A 22276-nucleotide genomic window follows, 5' to 3' on the forward strand; every position below is an offset into this window, starting at 1 on the left:
CCCTTACCTTTATCTTGCAGTGCAGAAAGTTCTTCTGTGCCTGTCATTGTCTGACTATAGAAGCAATGAATAAAGTTGTTTTCTTGTCAGAAAATCTTATCTTGAATAATTGAACTGGAAGAATCTTTTTGACGGACAGGGTGTGCTAAGCATTCAGGTGGGATTTGGAGGCCTGTTTAATGCTCTACCACTTGCAGTTTCTAGCATAGAATTGTGAAATGGTTTGGGTTGGAAAGGACCTTAAAGTTCATCCAGTTTCAACCCCCTGCTACAGCCAGGGACACCTTCCCCGAGAGCAAATTGCTCCAAGCCCTGTCCAACCTGGCCTTGAACACTGCCAGGGATGGGGCAGCTACAGCTTTTCTGGGCACTCTGTGCCAGCACCTCACCATATCTAAAGGGACATACACTTACCTAGACTATTCTCTCCTTACAGTGTTAGCTCAAGTAAATAGCTTTTTGAAAAATACTTTAGAGTCCTAGGCCCTGAGAATTTATTTTGGTATTGGAGCAAGCATCAACCAAACACAGTGTTCCCATGGGGAAAGTGCCTTCATTAAAACGCTTTCCTACTCAAATTGTGTTCTATTTAAAATTTACATAACCCAACAGTAGAAACAACCTGAACACAGGATTGATATTTAATATTATACCACCAAAGTGACTGTTAATGAATATATCAATATGGAAAAAGTCTTAATACATTCCTTTATGAACATGAGCTTTAACGTTCCAACACTACTATAATTCTATGAATTTCACATCGCACATTCTGATTCCACAACATTACTGCAGTGCCTGACCCGCTAATTATTCAGCTGGTGTAAGCACAGCAGCACGTTTCCCTGTGTGGTAGTTATTACTGTAGACAAGGTTTGCTGAGCATCCTGGCTCGCAGTGGTACCCAGCTGGGTACTCCTCTTACTCGTGGGACATCTAGTGGCAGAAAGGAGACTCTGTTTTGGAAGTCAAAAGGGTATTTAGAAAACCAATAAAAAGGGTGCTGAAACTTGGTTTGTTTTGTTTTCTGTTGTTTTTTGTTTTTTTTTTCTCTGCATGTTAATTTGTAAGGTTGAAAGAATTCTGTGGGCTTTAAACAGTGGTATTTGAAAACCTTGCTGGCTCTTAGATATATGAGCAGTTTGTGTGGAATCAGCAAGGACAAACTGCAGCTTGCTGTTGTTCCCTTAATGTTGCTCTACTGAGAAAGAGCTTCAAGACTTGCTGTGAAACAGTTCTACCTGAAAAAGATTTATCTTTATTCCAGCTAGCTTCTGTCTCATGACACTCAACTGCTCTATCCAGAAGCTGTTTATACCTTTTATTATATATTGGTGGGCTTTCTCTCTGGTATATCCTATGGCCATAAGGTTCTAAGAGCAAATGTGAGGCTCCTGAGCAGCTGGAGCAGACTTCAGCCTGGCTGTTTTGTGGGAATACAGGTGAGTAGCAAGGCAGCGGGCAGGAAAAGTTGTTTTGTTTATAAGTCTTGCTGCACCTGCAGGTTATCCAACATATTGCTCGATAGTCTCTGCAGAAAGAAGGCTTTTAGCAGGTACGATATGGGATGTGGCAGCTCCTATTTCCATTCTGGTTTCTTCTCTCCAGGCCTGGGAGAGATATAGCACAGTCCAAAATAATAATCTTATATAATTCCATAATAATATATAATCCCAAAATAATGGATACAGAAGGTGTCTTCTAAACACCAGCAGCCAGGGTTCTGCATGGCACTGAGCTTACGCAGCAAAGAGTTTCCTGGTCATCTTTCAGCTGCTCAGTTTCTTTCCTGTGGCTCTGTAAAAATAACTGAGGAAACAGTGGAATGTTCTTCCGTTTTGCCTCTTGTTTTTTTTATAACTCTTCACTCTTGGCAAAACCCGTACAAATCATCTTCTTTGATGGAGTAGGAAGGGCTAATCTGAACTTCCGTAACAGCCTCAGATATTTCAGAGCACAATCAGATCTGTAATGTAACTGCTCTTAAATATTTGCTTTAATGGTGTGGGTATTATCACCTTTCTAGTACATGACCTGTTTGAGCATTTCTTCTTGTTTTTTCCATTATGTTCTGTAGCCTTAAGGGCACAGAATCCATTTAGAAAGTAAATTGATATTCCTCTGACCCTAAGTTTTGGGGATTGATGTAACAGGGCCCTAATGGAAATCTCTGAGCAATTCCGAGTTCTTTCGGTAGGTCTCTGCACTTCAAATGGTCATGGCTCTTCCCCTTGCAACCAGCACATGACACCAGTGAGTATAGAATCATAGAATCGTTAGGGTTGGAAAGGACCTTAAGATCATCCAGTTCCAACCCCCCTGCCATGGACAGGGGCAACTCGCACTAAACCATCTCACCCAAGGCTTTGTCTAACCTGGCCTTGAACGCTGTGAGGTTTGGAGTATTCACAATTTCCTTGGGCAATCCATTCCAGTGCCTCACTGCCCTAACAGTAATGAACTTCTTCCTCGTATCCAATCTAAACTTCCCCTGTTTGAACCTGTTACCCCTTGTCCTGTCACTACAGTCCCTAATGAATAGTCCCTCCCCAGCATCCCTATAGGCCCCCTTCAGATACTGGAAGGCTGCTCTGAGGTCTTCATGCCGCCTTCTCTTCTCCAGGCTGAACAGCCCCAACATTCTCGGCCTGTCTTCCTATGGGAGGTGCTCCAGTCCCCTGATCACCCTCGTGGCCTCCTCTGGACTTGTTCCAGCAGTTCCATGTCCTTTTTATGTTGAGGACACCAGAACTGCATGCAATACTCCAGGTGAGGTCTCACGAGAGCAGAGTAGAGGGGCAGGATCACCTCCTTCGACCTGCTGGTCACGCTCCTTTTGATGCAGCCCAGGATATGGCTGGCTTTCTGGGCTGCAAGTGCACACTGAAGCTGGCTCATGTTCATTTTCTCATCAACCAGCACCCCCAAGTCCTTCTCCGCAGGGCTGCTCTGAATCTCTCCTCTGCCCAACCTGTAGCTGTGCCTGGGATTGCTCCGGCCCAGGTGTAGGACCTTGCACTTGGCATGGTTAAACCACATGAGGTTGGCATCAGCCCGCCTCACAAGTGTGTCGAGGTCCCTCTGGATGGCATTCCTTCCCTCCAGGGTATCAACCGAACCACACAGCTTGGTGTCATCGGCAAACTTGCTGAGGGCACACTCAATCCCACTGTTCACGTTAGCAACAAAGATGCTGAACAAGACCAGTCCCAACACCGATCCCTGAGGGACACCACTTGTTATTGGTCCCCAGCCGGACATTGAGCCATTGACCATTTGTGTGCGGCCATCCAGCCAGTTCTTTATCCACTGAGTGGTCCATCCATCAAATTGATGTCTCTCCAATTTAGAGACAAGGATGTCGTGTGGGACAATGTCAAACACTTTGCACAAGTCCAGGTAGATGCCATCAACTGCGCTACCCCTGTCCATCAGTTTTGTAGCCCCATCGTAAAAAGGCCACCAAATTGGTCAGGTGGCTGTCACCAAGCACCTTGTTGTTTTTCATGTGCCTTAGCATGCCTTCCAGGAGAATCTGCTCCAAGATTTTGCCAGGCACGGAAGTGAGACTAACTGGTCTGTAGTTCCCCGGGTCATCTATATTCCTCTTCTTGAAAATGGGGGTTACATTTCCCCTTTTCCAGTCGTTGGGAACTTCACCTGACTGCCATGATTTCTCAAATATGATGGCCAGTGGCTTAGCAACTTCCTTCGCCAGCTCCTTCAGGACCCACGGATGGATTTCATCAGGTCCCATGGACTTGTGTACATTCAGGTTATTAAGATGGTCTTGAACCTGATCCTCTCCCTGCGTCTGCCTTCCAAGATTTGGGTGGTGCAGTCAGAGCCTTTGGCAGTGAAGACCAAAGCAAAGAAGTCATTCAGAACCTCAGCCTTCTCCAAATCCTGTGTAGCCAGTTCTCCCAATAGCTTCCATAGGGGGCTGCGTTGTCCCTAGTCTGTTTTTTATTTGCTGTGTACCTGTAGAATTCCTTCCTGTTATCCTTAACATCCCTAGCCAAATTTAATTCTAATTGGGACTTAGCTTTCCTAACCTGGTCCCTAGCTTCCCGGGCAACATCCCTGTATTCTTCAGCCCCAGTATGCGCTGATGTGCATTTAGATGTTAGTTGGCATCTTCAGAGGGGATGGAAGACATGGGAGCCCAGTGACACTCCTGTTGATTCACCCCAGTAGGCATCTAAGCACCATGAAGATGCATGTTCATTCCCTTCCCCTCCCTCCAACTCCCAACAGAATAAGGAACAAAATAGGAAGAGCAAAAGAGTCCTCTTCTTTTTCTTGTCTAAGCGTGATGCTACATGGTATGAACTATTGCTCTGGTTGCTTCAGAACACAGCATCACATAGAAACATAGAATCCCAGCCTGGCTTGTGGTGGAAGGGACCTGAAAGCTCAGCCAGTTCCAGCCCCCTGCCACGGGCAGGGCCACTGTCCACTAGACAAGGTTGCTCCACACCCCATCCAACTGAGCCTTGATGGCAGCACCTCACATGATTAAAGGGGTGAATTTATCTTTTTCTCCATACTCTACTATTTTTTCAGAGGGCTCCTTATCTGCTTATCATCTTCAGATCAGCAGTAGGTGTCCTACTTCCCTGCCTCTGAAGTGGGTTGCCTGATGACTGCAGGCTCAGGTTTGAAACACGAAGATTAGGTATCAAATTCAGTTGGTTAATTTGGTATCTTACCTCCATCCCAGTCAGACCCAACGTGGGCTCTGAGGCAATCCAGCCACTCCAGCTTCTAAACTGTGTAGGAACAATGTGGGAGGTGGTAGAGCAATGCAAGGCAGTCTCTGTGGGAAGCTGTTTTCAGCTTGATATTCAAGGGTATTTGCCACCCAAGAGAAGATGGAGCAGCAATGAGCTCCATTTTTTGTTACTTTCTTTCCAGTTCTATAAGAGTGGATTTGGGAAAAGCAGTTGCAGGACATAAGCAGAGGTTTTCCAAGAGATAAGGGAGGGAACTGCACATAGGAATGCTGTGTGCCTGGGAGACAGCAGGCTTATAGGATCACAAGTGGCTGATGCAGTACTACCTCCATAGGTGCTTGCACAGTGTGGTGCTCTATACTTAGCTAGGAATATACACAGGGAATGGCAGCTCTTTTCATTCTGGGCTTTCATGGCATCCTGCACTTTAGGTGGTACACACTGAAAAGCTAGGCAACTCTCCTTGATGAACATAGCTTATGTGTCTGGGAGTTGGTTTCTCTCTTTCCAGATATCTACTGCACTTATGTGGGCCCTCAAGATATATTCTCACCTCTCAGTCAATATGATGGAGACACCAAGTCTGTCTGCATGGTTTGTGGCTCTATGTTGTATACTTGTTTTGTTCGAACATCACGGAGGAAGACTGTCCTCCTCAGCCCCATGGAGAGTTGGTGTGGCTCTGTGGGATAGAGCCACAGAGCATATGTGCAGAGGAGCCTCCCAGAGCTCAGAGGGGATGGACACAGGGCTTCCTTCCCATAACTTGGAAAGGCTTCAGGAGGGAAGGGCAGGGGCTTCAAAGGCATTCACCCAAGCCCAACATCACAAGACATTTTGGAGAGACTCAAGGCCATGGAATTTGTTGTTACTCAGAATGCTGGAGTTGGAGAGGTGGTAACCCCATTGTGAGTCAGGAGAGAGACTTCTCTGTAAACCTTTCTATTTCAACTTATTCTGCCTCCTCTAGTTAATCCTGTAGCAATTCTAGATCATACTTTGGTAATAGCAATTTTTTCTTGTGTGTTTCAATATTTAAACCAAAGAATAACCTAGGCTATTGCACCATGAACCATCATGTTGCCAGCATGATGGTCAGCAGGCACCATTATCTCTGAAGTGAGGGTGCTTGAGGCACTTAGAATATGAGGGCTTGTCATTAGTCCTGTGAATGGATACACATTCTCACACTGGGAATCTCAGGATTTGTTGATATGAACAGTAACTTACTCTAGACTGGCTTCAGGCATCGTTCAAGCCTTTCATTTCATCACTTCATGCTCAGAGACATGCCTGGCTTTGGATATACTGGGTAGTCTTCTCTGTAGCCAGCCTAGCTGCTTCTGCATGCCTTCTGCCTTGTACCCATCCTTGTACCTGGTTGTGAATGTACAAGTGTAAACTGTATGATACTGTGGCATGTTCTGATGAAAGGAGGGAATGATTTTCATGGAGATCCCTTTGGGGCAAATATTTCTTCTCTTTATAAGCCTATAGTGGACTGTTGCCTCTGTCATCTGTATCAAAGCTAGGGAAAAGACAGCTTTGTGCCTACCTGAAGCACTTGGGTTGTCTTCTGTTTTCATGGTTTAGAGGAAATCTTGCCACATAATTGCTTGAGTAAAGCAGCATCCCTCCTCTACAGACCTCCATGGGCTTCTCTGAAGATCCTTTTTCTAGTTGTTTAGAATCATGGAATCAGCTGGGTTGGAAAAGACCTTTGAGATCATTGAGCCCAACCATTACCCCAGCACTGCCAAGCCCACCACCAACCCACTGAGGTCAACTGAGAGCAATCTGATCTCCCACCACCAACCCACCACGTCACTGAGAGCAATCTGATCTCCCCTCATGGCTGCCTTCATGATCTCCAGTCACAGCCACCCCTCATCTGCCCCCCCATAGTGGCCCCACACTCTGTAGCTGCTGCCCCTACCCCTCACAGCTGCCCCTTGTGGCCCATGGCTGCCCCTGCTCTCCCCTCACAACTGCCCCATCACTCACTTTATGATCTTCTCTCATGGCTGCCCCTCCTGTCCCCTCATGATCTCTACTCGTGACCACCCTGTCTCTTCCCTCATGATCTTCCCTCATGCCCCCTGTCCCCTGCCATCCCCTCACAATCGCCCTTCACCTCTCATGGCTGTTCCTCCTGTCAACTCATGCTCTCTCCTCAGGCGTCAAGACCATCACACTTCTCCCCTCATGGCTGCCACTGCTCTCCCATCTTGATCTTCCTCACTCCTCATTGCCACCCCTCCTGCCCCTCACGATCTCTCCTCATGACCACCCCATCTCTCCTCTCTTGATCTTCCCTCGTTGCTGCCCCTGCTTTCCCCTCATGATCTCCCCTCACCTCTCCTGTCCACTCACAATCTCTCCTCATCCCTCATGGCTGCCCCTGCTCTCTCCACACGATCTTCATCACCCCTCATGGCTGCCTCTCCTGCTCCTCACGATCTCTTCTCATGACCACCCCCATTTCTCCCCTCATGATCTTCTCTCATGGCTGCCCCTCCTGTCCCCTCATGATCTCCCCTCACACCTCATGATCACTCCACTTCTCCCCTCATGGCCACCCCTGCTGTCCCCTCATGTCCCCTTACCTAAGCAGACAGGTCTTTCCATGTTGTGCACCATTTGCTTGTGAGACCATGACCTCTCACGGTGACTGAATTTGGAAGCAGATACCAGACTGTTTTCTGCTCTCCTTTGGATGCTCAGCTGATCCCTTCCATCCAGCAGTTCATCAGTCGGAGTGAATAACAGCCCACGACTGCACCTCGCCATGAAGACGGTGCACAACAGTGGATGGCAGGTTCAGGTTCTGCATGTGGTTCTGGTATGGCGCGTTTCTGGTAGCTGGAAGACCAAAGACTTGACTGCCTTTGGTGTGTTGTGCCCATCTGAACACCTTGTCTGATGTGCTGATATCCAGGGACATCTGTAAGTATGCAAGTTGTATTTCAGCATCATCCAAAGTATAGTTCTGAAGACTGGTTTGAAAATGAGCTCTAGACGCATGTGTACTGGGGAGGGCTCGGAAGAGTGACATAATGTGGACACTGGTTTTTGAGAGAGGAACCTTGAGATTTTGGTAACTTACCCATACTAGTCATGCATATTTCTGCTAGCAGCATCTCCTTGACATCTGAGGTAGAATCATAGAACAGGTAGGGTTGGAAGGGACCTCATCCAGTCCCAACCCCTTGCCATGGGCAGAGATACCTTCCACTAGAGCAGGCAAGATCTGGGCTGGAGAATGGCAGGATTTAATGCTATTAAATGTTTCTTTCGGCTGAACCAATGGTGCTATTGGGAATCTGGTCAACTTTACAGTTCTAATGACTGGGGCAAGTCTGTAGAGGAACTTGTGTGCTCTGTGAGGGGTAAGAACTGGTCTTTCTGGCTGTGGAAATCCAATGCCTGCCTCTCCCATCCCTCTTCTGCCAGAGTGTCTTTTTTCCTGTAGTCATGTTGGTTGAGCCCTGTGTCTATGCACACTTGCTCTTGGTTTTCCTCCGTTGCGCTTTAAACTGTGTCAATTAGACATATTAGAAAGGAAATTTCCATGACTGACAGCAGGACAGCAGGTTAAGAGGGACGTTGGGGCTCACTGCTGGGAAGGGAGCAGAATAGCACGGAGTGGATTCGGGTAACAAAAAATATCAGCGCACATGCTGCTGTGCTGAAAAGTTGCTTTAGAGACTGACTTGATTCTCAGATACCAAGTGTTAAGCTGGTCCTTTCAACATTTAACCTCACCTTCTATGTGGTGGAAAATTACTGCCCTCATGTTCTCTCTTCGTCCTGTTGTAATACTAAATACTCTCCAAGAGATGCTTATCTGTGCTGTTAATGTGTAGTAATGGGATTGCTATTTTAAAAATCGATACAAATATCACACTAAAAAAGAAAGGCTCCTCGATGAGGCTGTCAGAGAGCTGTTTTAATAGAGCTGACATTTGAGACACTTCCCCCAGAAGTACTCTTCCAGTTTCAAATTACTTTCTAAATGTTGCTGCTTGCAGACTCCGGGCTTGCTAATACAAGTTGTCAGAGTGAAAACCTCTCTCTGCCGTTTCAGAGGAGCTGGGAGTCAGAAATATGTTCATTATTGTTTCAATTGATCAAGAACTTGTTCTCTCACAAATTAGGGAGCGGCAGCTCCAAGCACATACTTGATTTTTTTGTGGTTTCAGCCCATCTGGAAGGTTGGAGAAGCTGGAGAGTTGAAGATGATGTGAAAGTTTAGGATGGCTCTTCCTAGTACTGCTACTTACAGTGTGAAAAGCAGAATTATGCTAACTTGATGGAAGCTGGTTTTTAGATGCTAAAAGCTTGCTAGCAGACGGTATGCATTGATAATGAAGGTATTTGAAGTTGTCTTTAATATCCTTTTCATATTTTAACAGTATTTCTTACAGCTCTGTTTAGAATTGTCTCAGTGGTCCCCCTCTTTCAGTGTACTCACAGCCTTCATCAAATTCAGGGCCAGGTCTTTGGGGTGTGTATGTTCTGGTGAGAGTCTGAGACCAAAAATACGTTACCGGTGCCAGTAGCTTGAAGACTTGCAAATCATAGAATCAGAAAGGTTGGAAAAGACCTTTAAGATCATAGTATCCCGGGCTGGTTTGGGTTGGAAGGGACCAATTCCAACCCCAGCCACAGGCAGGGACACCTTCCACTAGAGCAGGTTGCTCCAAGCCCTGTTCAAGCTGGTCCAGAACTGGTACTTTTCAATCTCTGGTTTTGGTATTCACTATGTATTAGGAATCGCAGCGATTTCTGCAGAATTGAATAAACACCCGTTTAAAACCTCACTCTGGTTTAAAGAGCTCAGATCTTTAGCTTTGCCCTATTTACATTTAAAATATTTTTGGATTCATAGACTTAGTGTGGTATTTAATGGCCTGGAATATGGTTTCTTTATCTATAGGCCAAATCTACTCTCAGGCAGGCCAAGCCTCAAGAGCTTGCTTGCCCTCATCAGTTGGTGTGGCAGATCAGGTTTGCTCATAGTTTAATTCATGTTCTTTTGCCTTTGCTCAGTTACCCTGTCCATCACTGCCTCAGTGCTGCTGGTAATTCTCTCCCTCCCTGGTCATTCCTAGTTTAAAGCTCGATTTACCAATTCCTCCATGCTGCTGGGAAACTGGTGTCTTATGGTCATAGAAACTAAAATCAACACCAGCCAACATCAACCTTACAATCACTTGTAGACCCGCAAATCAGTGCCTTTCTCCTCATGCCATTTTTCCTCACCAGCAAGACTGAAGAGAAGAACATGGCCCACGTCCCCATGTCCCTGACTTTCCCCCAGAGCTGTATAGTCAGGTAGCCCAGATCCTTGGCTTGAAGGCACTTCTGATTCCTCTTCAACTTTGAGGGTTGTGAATCTTTTCTGTTAAAACCTGTTCTAATTGTAGAAGTAACTACAATTGTAAGAAACTTTAGGAGAGTGTCAAAAGAAACTGCATTGTCCCCAAGAACAGAGTTGATAAAGTGACCGTGTTGGATTTTTAATGCTGGGGATGAAGTGAAGGTAATATTTGGCTTTTTTTCAGCTCTCATCTTGGTCACCATGTTACCTTTTTCAGTGTTATGGCTGTATTGTGAAACTGCTTTTTTCATGGCATGCTTTCAGCTAGGTCCAAGGTTAATGGCAGCACAGAAGCCAGAGGTTCTAGCTCCACTGAAGGTTACTTACAGACCAGAATAGCTACAGCACACTTAAACCTACTAGCTGTTCTTAGGAGGAAACCTCTGGTCCTCAGACTTTGAGTGATCTTTATCCTTGTGAATAATAGTGTCAGGGAGAAAATGAGTGAATGCTTTGTACTGCCAACTTGCTGAGGATGTGCTGGAAGAAAGGCAAGTGTGTCCAGAATCGCCAGCCCTGCCAGAAATGCGTAGTGTGTGCAATGCTATTGCGTTTTAGAGAGACATTTACTGCCAGAATTGAGGTTGTATGTTCAGAGTGGGGAAGGAGGGAAAGTAAGAGAGGGGTTCCTTCCCCTTTTGGCAGCTAGAGACTCTGGTTTTGGTGGAAGAGGTGCTTCATATTCTAATCCATCCTGCTCAGGAAGTGCAGGGAATGCCTCAGAAGCACTCCAGGGGTGTAACTACAGACTACACTTCACCTTTGTGCCTGACCTTGGGCTTATGCTGCTCTTCCCCTTGAAGTCTGCTAAAGTCCCCAGACACCAAGCTCCTTATGGTCTTGGGAAAGCAATGAAATGTATAAGTGAGAGGATCAAATTCATGGTTTACTCTAAATTGCTTCTTTTTCATTTTAATGCTGCGTGATGGACATAAAATCAAACTTAGAAGCCACCCCTGTAAAGAATAGACCGCTGAGGGGTTTTAAGCACACAGGCTTGACAGCAGCAGCTGATTAATAATTAATGAAACTAATCCCAATGAAAGAAATATACCTTTGCTAATCTAGAATTGCTTGGAAGCTTATTCATACATTTTCCATGAGAATCTTTTCCTTGTAAGACTCTGGGAAAAGTATATTTAGTGTTTGTTTGCTTTCAGCTCTGGTTTTCAGCGGATATTGCCTGAAACACTATCTTAATCAGTCTGACCTCAGCCTCCAGGGGATTGTTTTCCATTGACTATCTCTTCCTCCTCACCTCTCTCTGTGTGCTGCAGTTCTTGATAGAGCTGCTATGTTTGAGGCTAAGAGTGTGTTTGTGTCTCTCTTTTTTTTGGGGAGGAAGCTGATCTAAAGTGTCCTAAACTTTTAATCTCATCCCCTCACCCCTCTTCAGTTTTGAAGCTTGAACACTTTCTCAGAACACTTCCGTCAAATGAAGTGCGTAAGAGCCTGAGGTGCACAATTGCTCTAGTCACTGAGCATTCAGAAGCTGCAAATTGCATACTTATTTTTAGTGGCTTTCGTTTCTTTTTAAGGCTTTTACAGAAAGAATGTGCCAGTGTTCTGTTCAGGCCTATTAATATTTCACACCAAAATGCACTTTTAAAGCTTTCTGGGCTAACATGCTTCTCAGAATGACTTCACCCGTTGTTATCCAAATGCTGTGGGCTCTCACACTTAAGTGTCTGCATTTAGGAATAGAAGTTGTTAAAAAGGTTTTTAAATGCATGTGAAGCAGCAGATAAGAAGGGAGGGTAGGACCAAGTTTCCTGCTCTGTCATAATCAGCTTTCAAGGTTCCCTAACTCTAGGTTTCTGTATCTGTGCAAGGTCACAGGTTTGTATAGGAGACTGTCCTCTCTAAGTGAGACTAGCTGGACAGTCAGGATAATAGAGGTATTTCTAATAGATTTGGGCTCTGTCAGTAATCCCTACAAATGAAATATCTGTAAATGCCGAAATATTACCATTTTGCACTAGGTTATGGTCTCCATAGGGTGCCCTGTGGTGTGTCATTGCGGACTTGATGGGATATTCTATTAAATACCTTGGAAAGGCAAATGGCTAAAAATAACTACATTTGTTTCAGTAATTCATGTTAAATCCCTGTGACTTGAGCAGCCAGCTGGAAATCTGCCGTCCTACAAGGTTTGCTATTCAAAATGAGCAAGAATCTCTGGAACTGGGTATCTTTTATGAAACTTTATCTCCAGCAGCATACTTGTCTTCCTGAATACAGGAAGAAATGAGTAACCAGAAAGTGGTGCCTGTAAAGAACCGTGTCTCTTGAGCAGCTCTCTCCACAGAGAAGTGCTCCTTAGGCTTTGCCAACACTCCTAAAGCTCAAAATCAGCTCTGTCTGTGGTTTTGTTGCCAAAGTTGTACTGGAATGGGCCTTGCCACACCTTTGCTTAAGGTAGGACTTTGGTATAGTTTGGTTGACCTTTCTTGCAAAGAAAAATACCTTCTGCAGCTCCTCATTTGATATATAATATAAATATATGTAAATATAACCCAGAAGTTAAGCCACCAAATTTCCTGTATTATCTGAAAGGAAAGAAACTTGCAGTGGCTAGTTACGTGCATGTTAGTGGATTACACACACAGAAAAAGGAATCAGATCTCCCTTTCTTTGCTAAAAAAAAAAAACAAGAGGGGAGGAGGGAAGAAGAGGAGAAGACAACATCTGTCCTTGTCCTTGATTTGAAGAGTCTCCTCTGCTTTATTTCAGTGCTTTTGTGGGTTGCTTCTCCTTAGCCAGAGCTGGGAAATTATAAAAGCCACAAGCAAGGAACTTCTCAGCTTTGCTGAGAGCAGTTGGGTATGTAAGGAGCCAGGTGAGGTAGAGAGCCAAAGGGCATGGAGTTGAAATGGCAGCTAATGAGCTTTGTCTCTCACCAGGTTTATTGTGTTCATGCTAATTGCATTCAAGGTGCTTTTGAGGATAAGAAGTGCTAAAGTATTCTCTCACAGTTCCCATTTAATAACTTTCATGGCTTTCTCCTCCTCCTTTTCTAATGTTGTTGAGAAATTCAGTCTCTAAGCTGGAAAGCTGGTGTTTCTTTGTTCTCCCCAGTGGTTATGAATCCAAAATCACAACATAAAAAGGGTAAGGAGCCATGCAAGCTGTACCTCTGCTCAAGGTGAGTTTCTGCAGTTTGGATATAAAGGGGAAAAGCTGGTCATTGTAGCAAGCAATAAAAGAGGGTACAGAAGGCAGGTCACACACAGTAAATGAGCTTCTATGCACAACTGCATCAGGGTCTGCATCTGGCTCTGCTTCTGTTCCCAGCTTGCAGCCAAAGAAAACTAAATCCAGAGGGATTTCTGTGATAGAAATATTCTTTGTGAATCTCCATGTAAGGTTTTGGTTTAGCTTCTGTAGTTAGGAAGTACCCTGGCTGTTCCATGACAGGATCTGGCATTTTGTTCTTCCTGGTGGTCTGCTGGGAGAACTTAGACTAGGGAAGGGTTGTGCAAATACAGATGTGGATATGGCAAGGTAATGCGAGGGGGTTTTTTTGCTGGTTATCCACTTAGATGTCCTGGCCCACTGGCTGTGTGCTGGGAACACATTCCTATGTGCATCATTCCCTCCACCTGGTTTCCAAGAGGAGTAAAGCCTGGGGCTGGGTGAGTGGAGGGAGCAAAGTGCATGGCATCAGGTTCTTTAGTCTGGATGTTCTGGGATCATGCTTTGGAAAGCACTTGTGCAGTTCAGTGACACCCGTCATTCCAAGAAATAGCACTGTGGGCTTTTGACCATCAGCAGAAATTCAAACCACATCAGCTTGTTTTTAATGGTTGTGTTTCCAACAGCAGATTTTTAATTCCAACCTGTTTGTTTTGGCTTGGGTGTTATTCTTTCCCTCTTGTTCTGGAGTTACTTATGGATCAGGAATTTCTGCCCTCAAGAGCCAGATGTATTTTCTCCTTACATGCTCATCCACTGCAGTGCAAACTAAAGTAGGATTGGGGGGGTGCTTGAGCTTGTGAGGTGGTTATATATCCCCTTAGAGGGAGATTGAAATGATGTACAAGGTTCTCCAGCAAGAGGTCTGCTTTCTGCAATGAGAGAGGACCAGGAACAGTCTGGCTCTCCAAGGAGTGACTGTGAATATCATCCAAGGAGTGACTGAATATCATCCAACAGATATTACTCTTACTAAAGCGAATAGCTTTAATCTAAAGGCAGAAGAAAACCAGATTACTTTGCACTGTGGAACAGAGAGCAAGATTTTTTTATTGAGTCAAAATATCAGTTGTAAAACCCTGGTTTGCAACCACCAGTGTTTCCACGACCTCGCATTAAATTAGATTAATAGGTGTTGATTTTAGAACTGTTTCATTATCTTCTGATACATTAAAACCTAATCATTTATTCCCACAGGCATTTTCTTATACTTCTGGCTTTTTAATAGTGTTGTTGATTGCCTAAATTAGCTGCAGCATCGTTACCAGTTCCTGTGGTACACTGGCAGTGTTGCTGTGCTCTTCCCCATCACCTGCAACTGTTATTTCCTGCACCCTGGTGCAATTATGCCTGCCTTAACTGGTGGATAATCCTGCCATTGCTTGCTTTGGTGCGTTGTCTCTTCCTCCCTGCCCTCCCCTGAAAGGAAAGCATGACACTGTTAAAAAAGGAGGGGCTTTGCAAGCTGAACTATATCAAACCCTTCCTCTTTGAGTCATGATTTCAGTAGGACTGCAGGGGGACATTCTGGAGACTTTGGTAAGTGCTCCATGGTGCTATGTTCTCAGATGCTGATTTCTGTACTTAGGAATAGATACTTTTGAGATGCTGGAATTGAGGTAGCTGTGCAGCTGAAGTTGGGCAGCATCCTTGTATTTTCTGGGAGCTTTCACATAAAGCCAGTTGCTAGAACTGTGTTAATGCAAATAGTGGTTAGATTTATCTGAAAGCTTTCTGAGGATGGGAACTGCTCTTGCTTTTCAGTTGCGGCCAACTTGTTAAAAGACTAGTTATTGAGGTGTCTTTAGAACTAGTTATTTTTTGTCACTTCTTTGCTTTTTTTCTAGTCATCTCTAAGCTGAAGACTTCCTTGGGGGTATGCTCCTTCAACTGCTGTGGAAGTCATAGTATTAGTCTTATACCTTAGAGGATTATTCTGCTGTTTATTTAATGGTTATTACTCTCGAATTGTGTTAGCTTAAAGTCATGCTTTAATGCACTAGTCTGTGCTTTATAAATGTCTTTGTATATATTTAACAGGTTGGAAATGCAATAGAAAATGAACTGTGTTTGCCTGTACATAAACCACTGCTGTGTCACATCTTTTAAAGTATGGGACTGCTGTGCTGTTTCTAACACTCATGGGGCTCGTGAGCTTTGCTTACAAACACCAGCTGAATACTGTGGTATCAATGCAGCTCTTGAGAACTTAACGCTGAAGTTTAAGGCCAGGATTTTCAGGGTTCCTTTGCACTCCTGCTGACTTTGCTGCAGTTATAGCAAATATCAATTACGTACAAAAACACTGAGGCAAACTTGAAATCCATTCATATTTGGAATGAATAATTCCTTGTTTCCTTTTCATCTTCTCTCTGTACAGTTGTGTCCATAGTGACTTGTCTGGTGTTAAGTTATTAAACAAATCAACAACTAAAGTAAAGCCCTATCAGTAAATAAGCTGCTTAGATCTAGACCAAAATGTATTAGCCTTATGTTGAATTACAGCTTTAAAAACCTCTTTACACCAAACCTCAATATTATGAAATAATAAGAATTGCTTTCTGGGTTAAGAAATATGTCTCTCAATGCACAGCTGCCAGTCTTAGTGAAATAAGTGATGTGGTAGAGGGGGTGCCTGTGAGGTTTTTCTTTGTTTTAAAGAACCTGGTGGGTTTAGGGACACTACTTTCTCAGCATCACCTTAGTTGTTACCAGTTAGCACTTCACAAGGGCAGGATGATTTCTTTGTAGCTGGAGGCATCTCAGTTCCTCTAGCAGTGTGTCCTTGTAGAAGAGGAACTGCTTCTCTGCAGTTCCGTGATCCTTGCTTGTCAGTTTGAAGCCTCTGCACATGTGTATGGCTTCCCCCTTTTCCTTAGTGTGTGTCATTTGACAAGCCTGCCCCATCAGATAACCTCCCTGGAATAAGCGTTCCCACCTTTCCCATATGCTTACCAGTTAATGTGGTCGACTAGGTTAGGGTCTGCTCCCTTACTGTCTGTCAATCAGGTTTTCCTCTCTGCATGTTCTTGTTTGTGGCTTCCTTCTTTTCTTAACCCTTTTCCCATTGAAAAGCCCCTTGAGCAGATGCCCATAAAGGAACATCCGCTCTCTCCTTCCACAGACTCTTGCAATTTCTGGGTAAATAAAGAAATGCTGCTTTTCTGAAGCAGGGCATGACCAGGCTGGTGGCCTCTTTGGAGGGCATTTTGTTCTTGTGTTCTGCTGATAATGAGCTGCTTTAGTGAGCTTTCTACAAAGTCTTCTCCTGAATCTGGTGCAAAGCTTGTCAGACTTTTGTCCTTGCTCTGAAGATAGGGTTTGATGGAGTTAGTAATGCAAAGGAGATCACAAGCTTCAAAGCAGGGAGAGTGCTTTATTTCCTGCTGCAGCTTCTACTTGAGAAGCAGTGTATCAACTTTCTGCAGTGCTGAAAGAGGACATAGCTGTGGTGGGCATCTGTGGAAGGTGGTGTGGTGCTTAGAAGCTCAAGGTACCCATGAAGTCCACATGGAATGTAACCAAATAGCCAGATCATGTACCTGGTATTTGGGTTTGTGCCTGAATCACACTATTACATGATTTTCACATGGCATGCAGGCTAGCTCAGTATTGTCTTGGGAGGCCTGAGATGAGATTTGTAACTGCTGCCGCACTGGTGCTGATATAGACCAGGATGGCTTCCTGGCTGCCTGGGCACAAGCTGCTCATGTTCAGGTCCATCAACCAGCACCCCCAGCTCCTTTTCCATGAGCAGTTTCCAGCCACTCTTCCCCAAGCATGGAGCGTTTCAGGGGGTTGTGGCCCAAGTGCAGGACCCGGCACTTAGTCTTGTGGAACCTCATCCCATTGGCCGCAGCCATGATGAAATACATTTTCTAGACTTTTGCCTTTTCTTGGGTTTAAGTCATTCCTGTTGCGTGCAGAAGGTGGGAAGGAAGAAGGCGGATTTTTCCATGCTCTTCCATTACTTAGCAGTGGGAGAGTGATTGTGATCCCAGGTGTGCTGAAGAACGTGGGGGAAGTAGCTGTGGACTTCCACCATGCACAGAGAGCAACACTGAGTCAGTTGTGTTCCACCTTAAAATGAAGTGGTTTTAAAATAGCTGTGAAGTAGAAATGTACATTTTTGTTGTGGAGAATTGCCTTTTTTTTCTTGCTTTAGAGCTTGCTCATATGACACTCCATCATTCTATTTATGACTACAGCTTCCCACTGCCTGTGCCATCCCTATTTTGTCAAGTGCCCTAAGTAAATTGTTTCACACTCACTAGTTTTTGGATCTCAGAAACTATATATTTATACAGGAATGCTTCATCAGACCTGGAGAGTGTAGTGTGTGTTCCTGTGTCTGAGAGGGACAGGAGTCCATAGAGCAGCAGGACCACCTGAGAGGCAAGCCCAAGGAGAGGGAAAAGGAGAGAGAACAGTTTGGGGAGGAAAAGTAGGATTTGAGGTCACCACATTACCTGGCTTCCAGCCTTCCTTTCAGAGCAAGACTTTTTCCAGTTGTCCTGGGTTCAGCAGTAGCAGTCATTTTTCCCCTTCTTGGTAGCTGGTGCAGTGCAATGTTTTGACTTTCAGCTCGGGAACAGAGCTGATAACAAGCGATGTTTTGGTTTGGCCAAGGACTTTGTGAGCCTCATGCTCTGCCAGGGAGGAGGGGAAGCCGGGAGGAAGCAGACAGGACACCTGACCCAAACTGACCAAAGAAGTATTCCATACCACAGCACGTCATGCCCAGGATGTAACTGGGAGTTAGCCGGAAGGGCTGGGAGTCTGCAGGGTTGGAGGAGGTATCGGTCGGAGCTTGGTCGGGCTGGGGGGGGCGAGTTATCGGTCGGCTGGTGGTGAGATGATGTATTCTCTTCCCTTGTTATCTCCTTTATCATTATTATCACTGGTGGTAGCAGTAGTGATTTGTGTTATACCTTAGTTACTAAACTGTTCTTATCTCAACCTGTGGGAGTTGCATTCTTTTCGATTCTCCTCTCCGTCCCTCCGAGAGCAGGGGGAGGGCAAGAAAGGGGGGGAAGTGAGCGAACGAGTTACCTGACTGGGTTTAAACCACGACACCAGTGCTCACAAAGGAACATGAAGGGAACTGAAGTATTTGCTGCTAGCATAAATAGGATTTTGTTCTGTGTTTTGGTGCAGATGAAGGGATGCTCCTTCGAAGACACTGAAGTCAGTCCAGTGTCTGCTCTCAAGGGTAATGAAGTGTTGTAACTTCTTAACTTTTTGGACCCAATAAACTTAAAATCCACTTGTTCTTCAGATCACACATATGGACGCTTATCCTTGTTAGAGGAATAGTCCTGAAGGATCAGTGTTCAGGTGCTGTAGCTATTCTAAGCTTCTGGTGTACTGACAGGCCATGTGAGCTGCAGTTTGCTTTCTCTGTGATGGATCTGTTCCTCCTTAACATCCCCTTTAGTTTGTAAATACACTACGTTAGGAATTGCTTATTGTATATGAATACTGAATAGCAAGCATGCCCATCAGAAAGGAAGGCAAATTGAGATATGGCAATGAATTGAATGGGATGGCATATAAGGTATGTTCCTTTCTCAAAGCATGTTGACTTGGAGTTCTTTTTCATGCAGGGAAAGAAAGAGGAAAGTGTCTTTGTAGTGTGAAAGAAAGTACTTTCTCTGAAAGTTAGTTTCACCTTTTAGGGATCAATACTCCTCCTCATTCTTTATGCTGGATTCAAATTAACCTCTCCTTTGCCTTCCTAGGATACTGGTACCTCTCCTCCTCCGCTGTGCTCTTTCAGGTCTCGATGAGCACCATGCGGCACCGAAGAAATGGCAATTTTGAGAGCTCCAGACTCCTTTATTCCAGCATGTCTCGAAGCATCGATGTGTCCTGCAGTGACGCTGTGAGTAGCTGCTCCTTCCTTGCTAAGCTTGCCTGTTGTCTTGGGAGTGAGCCAGAGCCCTTTATGAACTGGGTCATGTCAGGAGGAGAGGGATTGATTCGTCAGTTTTCCCTTTATGGAGAAAGTCTTCCTAGCCAGTGACCCTGCAGCAGTAGCACTGGTGCTTTGTTAGCATGGTTAAAGTCTAAGATGCATTGCATTCCTTTTTGATCCCTGTAACTTTTATGTACATTCTTAGTCACTTCTGGTTTTCAATTCCTTTTCCTATTTCAGAAACAAATCCTCTCATCTCGAAGTTTCTATAAAGAACTCCCCAACCTCTTCATGCAACTTGATGGCAAAGGCAGACAACATATCATTATGTTAAACATCCCTTTCAAGCCTCAATGCTTTGCTGATCACAGCGATTGTCTGGCAGTTTTCTTGCTTCTGAAGGCCTAATGACAAGCTCTTGGGTCGTTAGCAAGTGGTTCCCCCTCCCTTTTATTTTTCTGGTCTTGAATCATTGTGGCTGCTTATGTTCTTTTCCATTTTCTTTTTGGATTTTATACTTTTAATGCTTTTCTGTTTGGAATTGAACTGCTGTTTAACTACTAGGGTTCTGTCAAAGTGGGAAACTAACAATAGTTGTACATCTTCCCTTTTCATCCCGAGCTAAATCTGTTCTTCAATACAAAACTCCCAAACCTTTATCATCAAGTGAGAAATCTTTTATTGCTTTCCTACCTTGCAAGGGCATATTAGGAATGAATTTGCATTTCCCAAATGTGAAAGCTTCCCCTGTGCTTGTGGTTTCCAGGTTAATGGTTAAACAAGCTGGAGAGACTTGGCATTCCACTGAGCTCACATAAAGCTCCACTTTTAAGTTGTTCAGGTCTCCTGCTGGGGTCTTTTGAATTAAAATAGCTCCTACCCTAGAGGGTGTTAAAATCTACTTCTGTATTTCCTTGGGAAGAAACAGTGTTGGCCACAGTCTTTAAGCAGTATCTGCATCACTTAACCCCAAAGATATTGGTAGTGCTAAGTTATTGCAAACATGGCAGTGCATGCAAATGGAAATGCTCCATAGTTTAAAGCTACCTGGATTGTGCTACTGAAATCAAGTAACGTATTTTCTATGTGGGTCTTTTGGATTAAAAGCTGACATTAAAATAGGCTCTCCAGCAATTCTTAGGGCATGAAATCTATTCTTCTGGTTTAGGAGTTATTGTAAGTAAACTTTTCTCTTTAATTCTTTTCAAGGATTTGGTCAGCTTCATCCAAGAGAACTTTAAGAAGAGAGAATGTGTCTTTTTTACAAAGGACACCAAGTCAATGTAAGCAGATATTCTAATGTTTTATGGGCATGGGGGTGCTGAGGATGTTCTGTGATTCTTATAATGATTAATTAGAATTGTATAGTATAATTCTATAGTATCATGATTATTATAATTCTTATTGCTAAGCAAATGGGAAGCAAACTTCTCAGGGCTTTATGAAGAGGCTGAACCCAGCAATGCAGCCTGACCTCAGGACAACTTCTCTCCTTGCTTGGCTTGTTTGCATGTGCCTGGGGTATTCTGCAGTCACAGTCAAAATAACAGGAAGGCTGGTGGTTGGCCGGGCATGCCGGGGTGCTTCTGCCAGCTCCAGACCAGTGATCTCCAAACAATTTCATTGCACAACCCATCAGTAACAATTTGCTGAGCATACCCCCCAGTATGTGTTTATTTATGAACTAGATATATCTACTATAGTAATAATACGTTAATAAACCAGACATAAACACAGCAATCAAAAAAGGATGAGAGAAAGATGAAATAAACAACAGTTTTGATATTACATTTTTCAAGTTTGTTTAACACACCTTTCACTTTGGAGTTCACTGCTCCAGACTCTGGGGTTTGTATAAAAACTGGAAATAACAGGTTTTGGGGTTAATACACAAGTACCTTGATAGAATCAGCCAGGTTGGGAAAGCCCTTTAAGCTCATCCAGTCCAACCATTCCACAGCACTGCCAAGGCCACCACTAACCCATGGCACTGAGGCCTCGTCTCCACGGTGTGTGAGCACTTGCAGGGACGGTGACTCCAGCCCTGCCCTGGGCAGCCTGTTCCAATGCCTGAGCACCCTCTGGGGAAGGAATTGTTCCTCAGCTCCATCTAAACCTCCCCTGGTGCAGCTTGAGGCCGTTTCCTCTTGTCCCATCCCTTGTTCCTTGGGAGCAGAGCCCAGCCCCTCCTGGCTCCATCCTCCTGTCAGGCAGTTGTAGGGAGCGATAAGGTCCCCCCTGAGCCTTCTCTTCTCCAGACTGAACCCCCCAGGTCCCTCAGCCGTTCCCCATCACACTTGTGCTCCAGGCCCTGCACCAGCTCCATTGCCCTTCTCTGGCCCTGCTCCAGCACCTCAATGTCTCTCTTGTAGTGAGGGGCCCAGAGCTGAACACAGGATTCGAGGTGCAGCCTCACCAGTGCCCAGTACAGGGGCCAGTCCCTGCCCTGGCCCTGCTGCCACACTGGTGCTGATACAGGCCAGGATGCTGGTGGTTTCTTGGCTGCCTGGGTACAAGCTGCTCATGTTCAGCTGTATCTATCAGCACCTGGTGCCAGCGCCTCACCACTCTCACAGGGAAGAGCTTCTGCCTAAGATCTGAATTTTCCTAGCTTTCCCTAGTCCTGCACAACTGAAGTCCTAGTTCTTCCTACCTTTGATGCAATTTCAGTGTTGGTGAGGAGGGCATTGGTAGTGACTGCACACCGTGCCGTGCATCAGATAAGAGGTGGTGGTGGTGGAAATATGCTAGGAACACAGTAAACTGCCTGTGAAATCTGCTCAGAGACCAGATTCCCATTGCTTCTTGATTTGAATGTGTCTTAGGCATGCTTAGCCATCAGTCATGCCCAGAGTTTGCATTGAAAATGATTACTCTTGGTAGTCATCTTAGTGAGCTCTTCATATGGATGAGAGCACAAAAAGGGAAAGAAATCATAAGTATCCATCAGGTTAGCAGCAGATTAGGTCACTTCTGATGGTGTCTGATGTTCTGGTTCATGTTCTTCATTTCTATGCAGAGTTGTAGTTTCAGATATGCAGCTGG

The 22276-nt window shown here is 44.8% G+C and overlaps 1 protein-coding gene across 9 annotated transcripts in view; it reads left to right on the plus strand.

Annotated features, from left to right (window-relative positions):
• The first annotated feature begins 7386 nt into the window (after positions 1-7386).
• TRPM8 (transient receptor potential cation channel subfamily M member 8) overlaps positions 7387-22276 on the plus strand; it is a 51382-nt gene continuing 36492 nt past the window's right edge. For 2 of the 9 annotated variants that reach the window (XM_062642648.1, XM_062642655.1), the window contains exons 1-3: positions 7390-7682; positions 19094-19198; positions 20441-20514. In XM_062642648.1, coding sequence (XP_062498632.1) covers positions 19100-19198; positions 20441-20514 — 173 coding nt within the window. In that variant the 5' untranslated portion in view covers positions 7390-7682; positions 19094-19099. Of the gene's footprint in view, positions 7683-19093; positions 19199-20440; positions 20515-22276 lie in introns of all 9 variants that reach the window. The other 7 variants (XR_009969240.1, XR_009969241.1, XM_062642619.1 and 4 more) reach the window with 5 other exon arrangements.

Source organism: Pezoporus occidentalis, unplaced genomic scaffold (genome assembly GCF_034315485.1).
Source record: "Pezoporus occidentalis ecotype Australia unplaced genomic scaffold, CSIRO_AGI_Poc_V1 ctg118, whole genome shotgun sequence".
Lineage (NCBI taxonomy): Eukaryota > Metazoa > Chordata > Aves > Psittaciformes > Psittacidae > Pezoporus > Pezoporus occidentalis.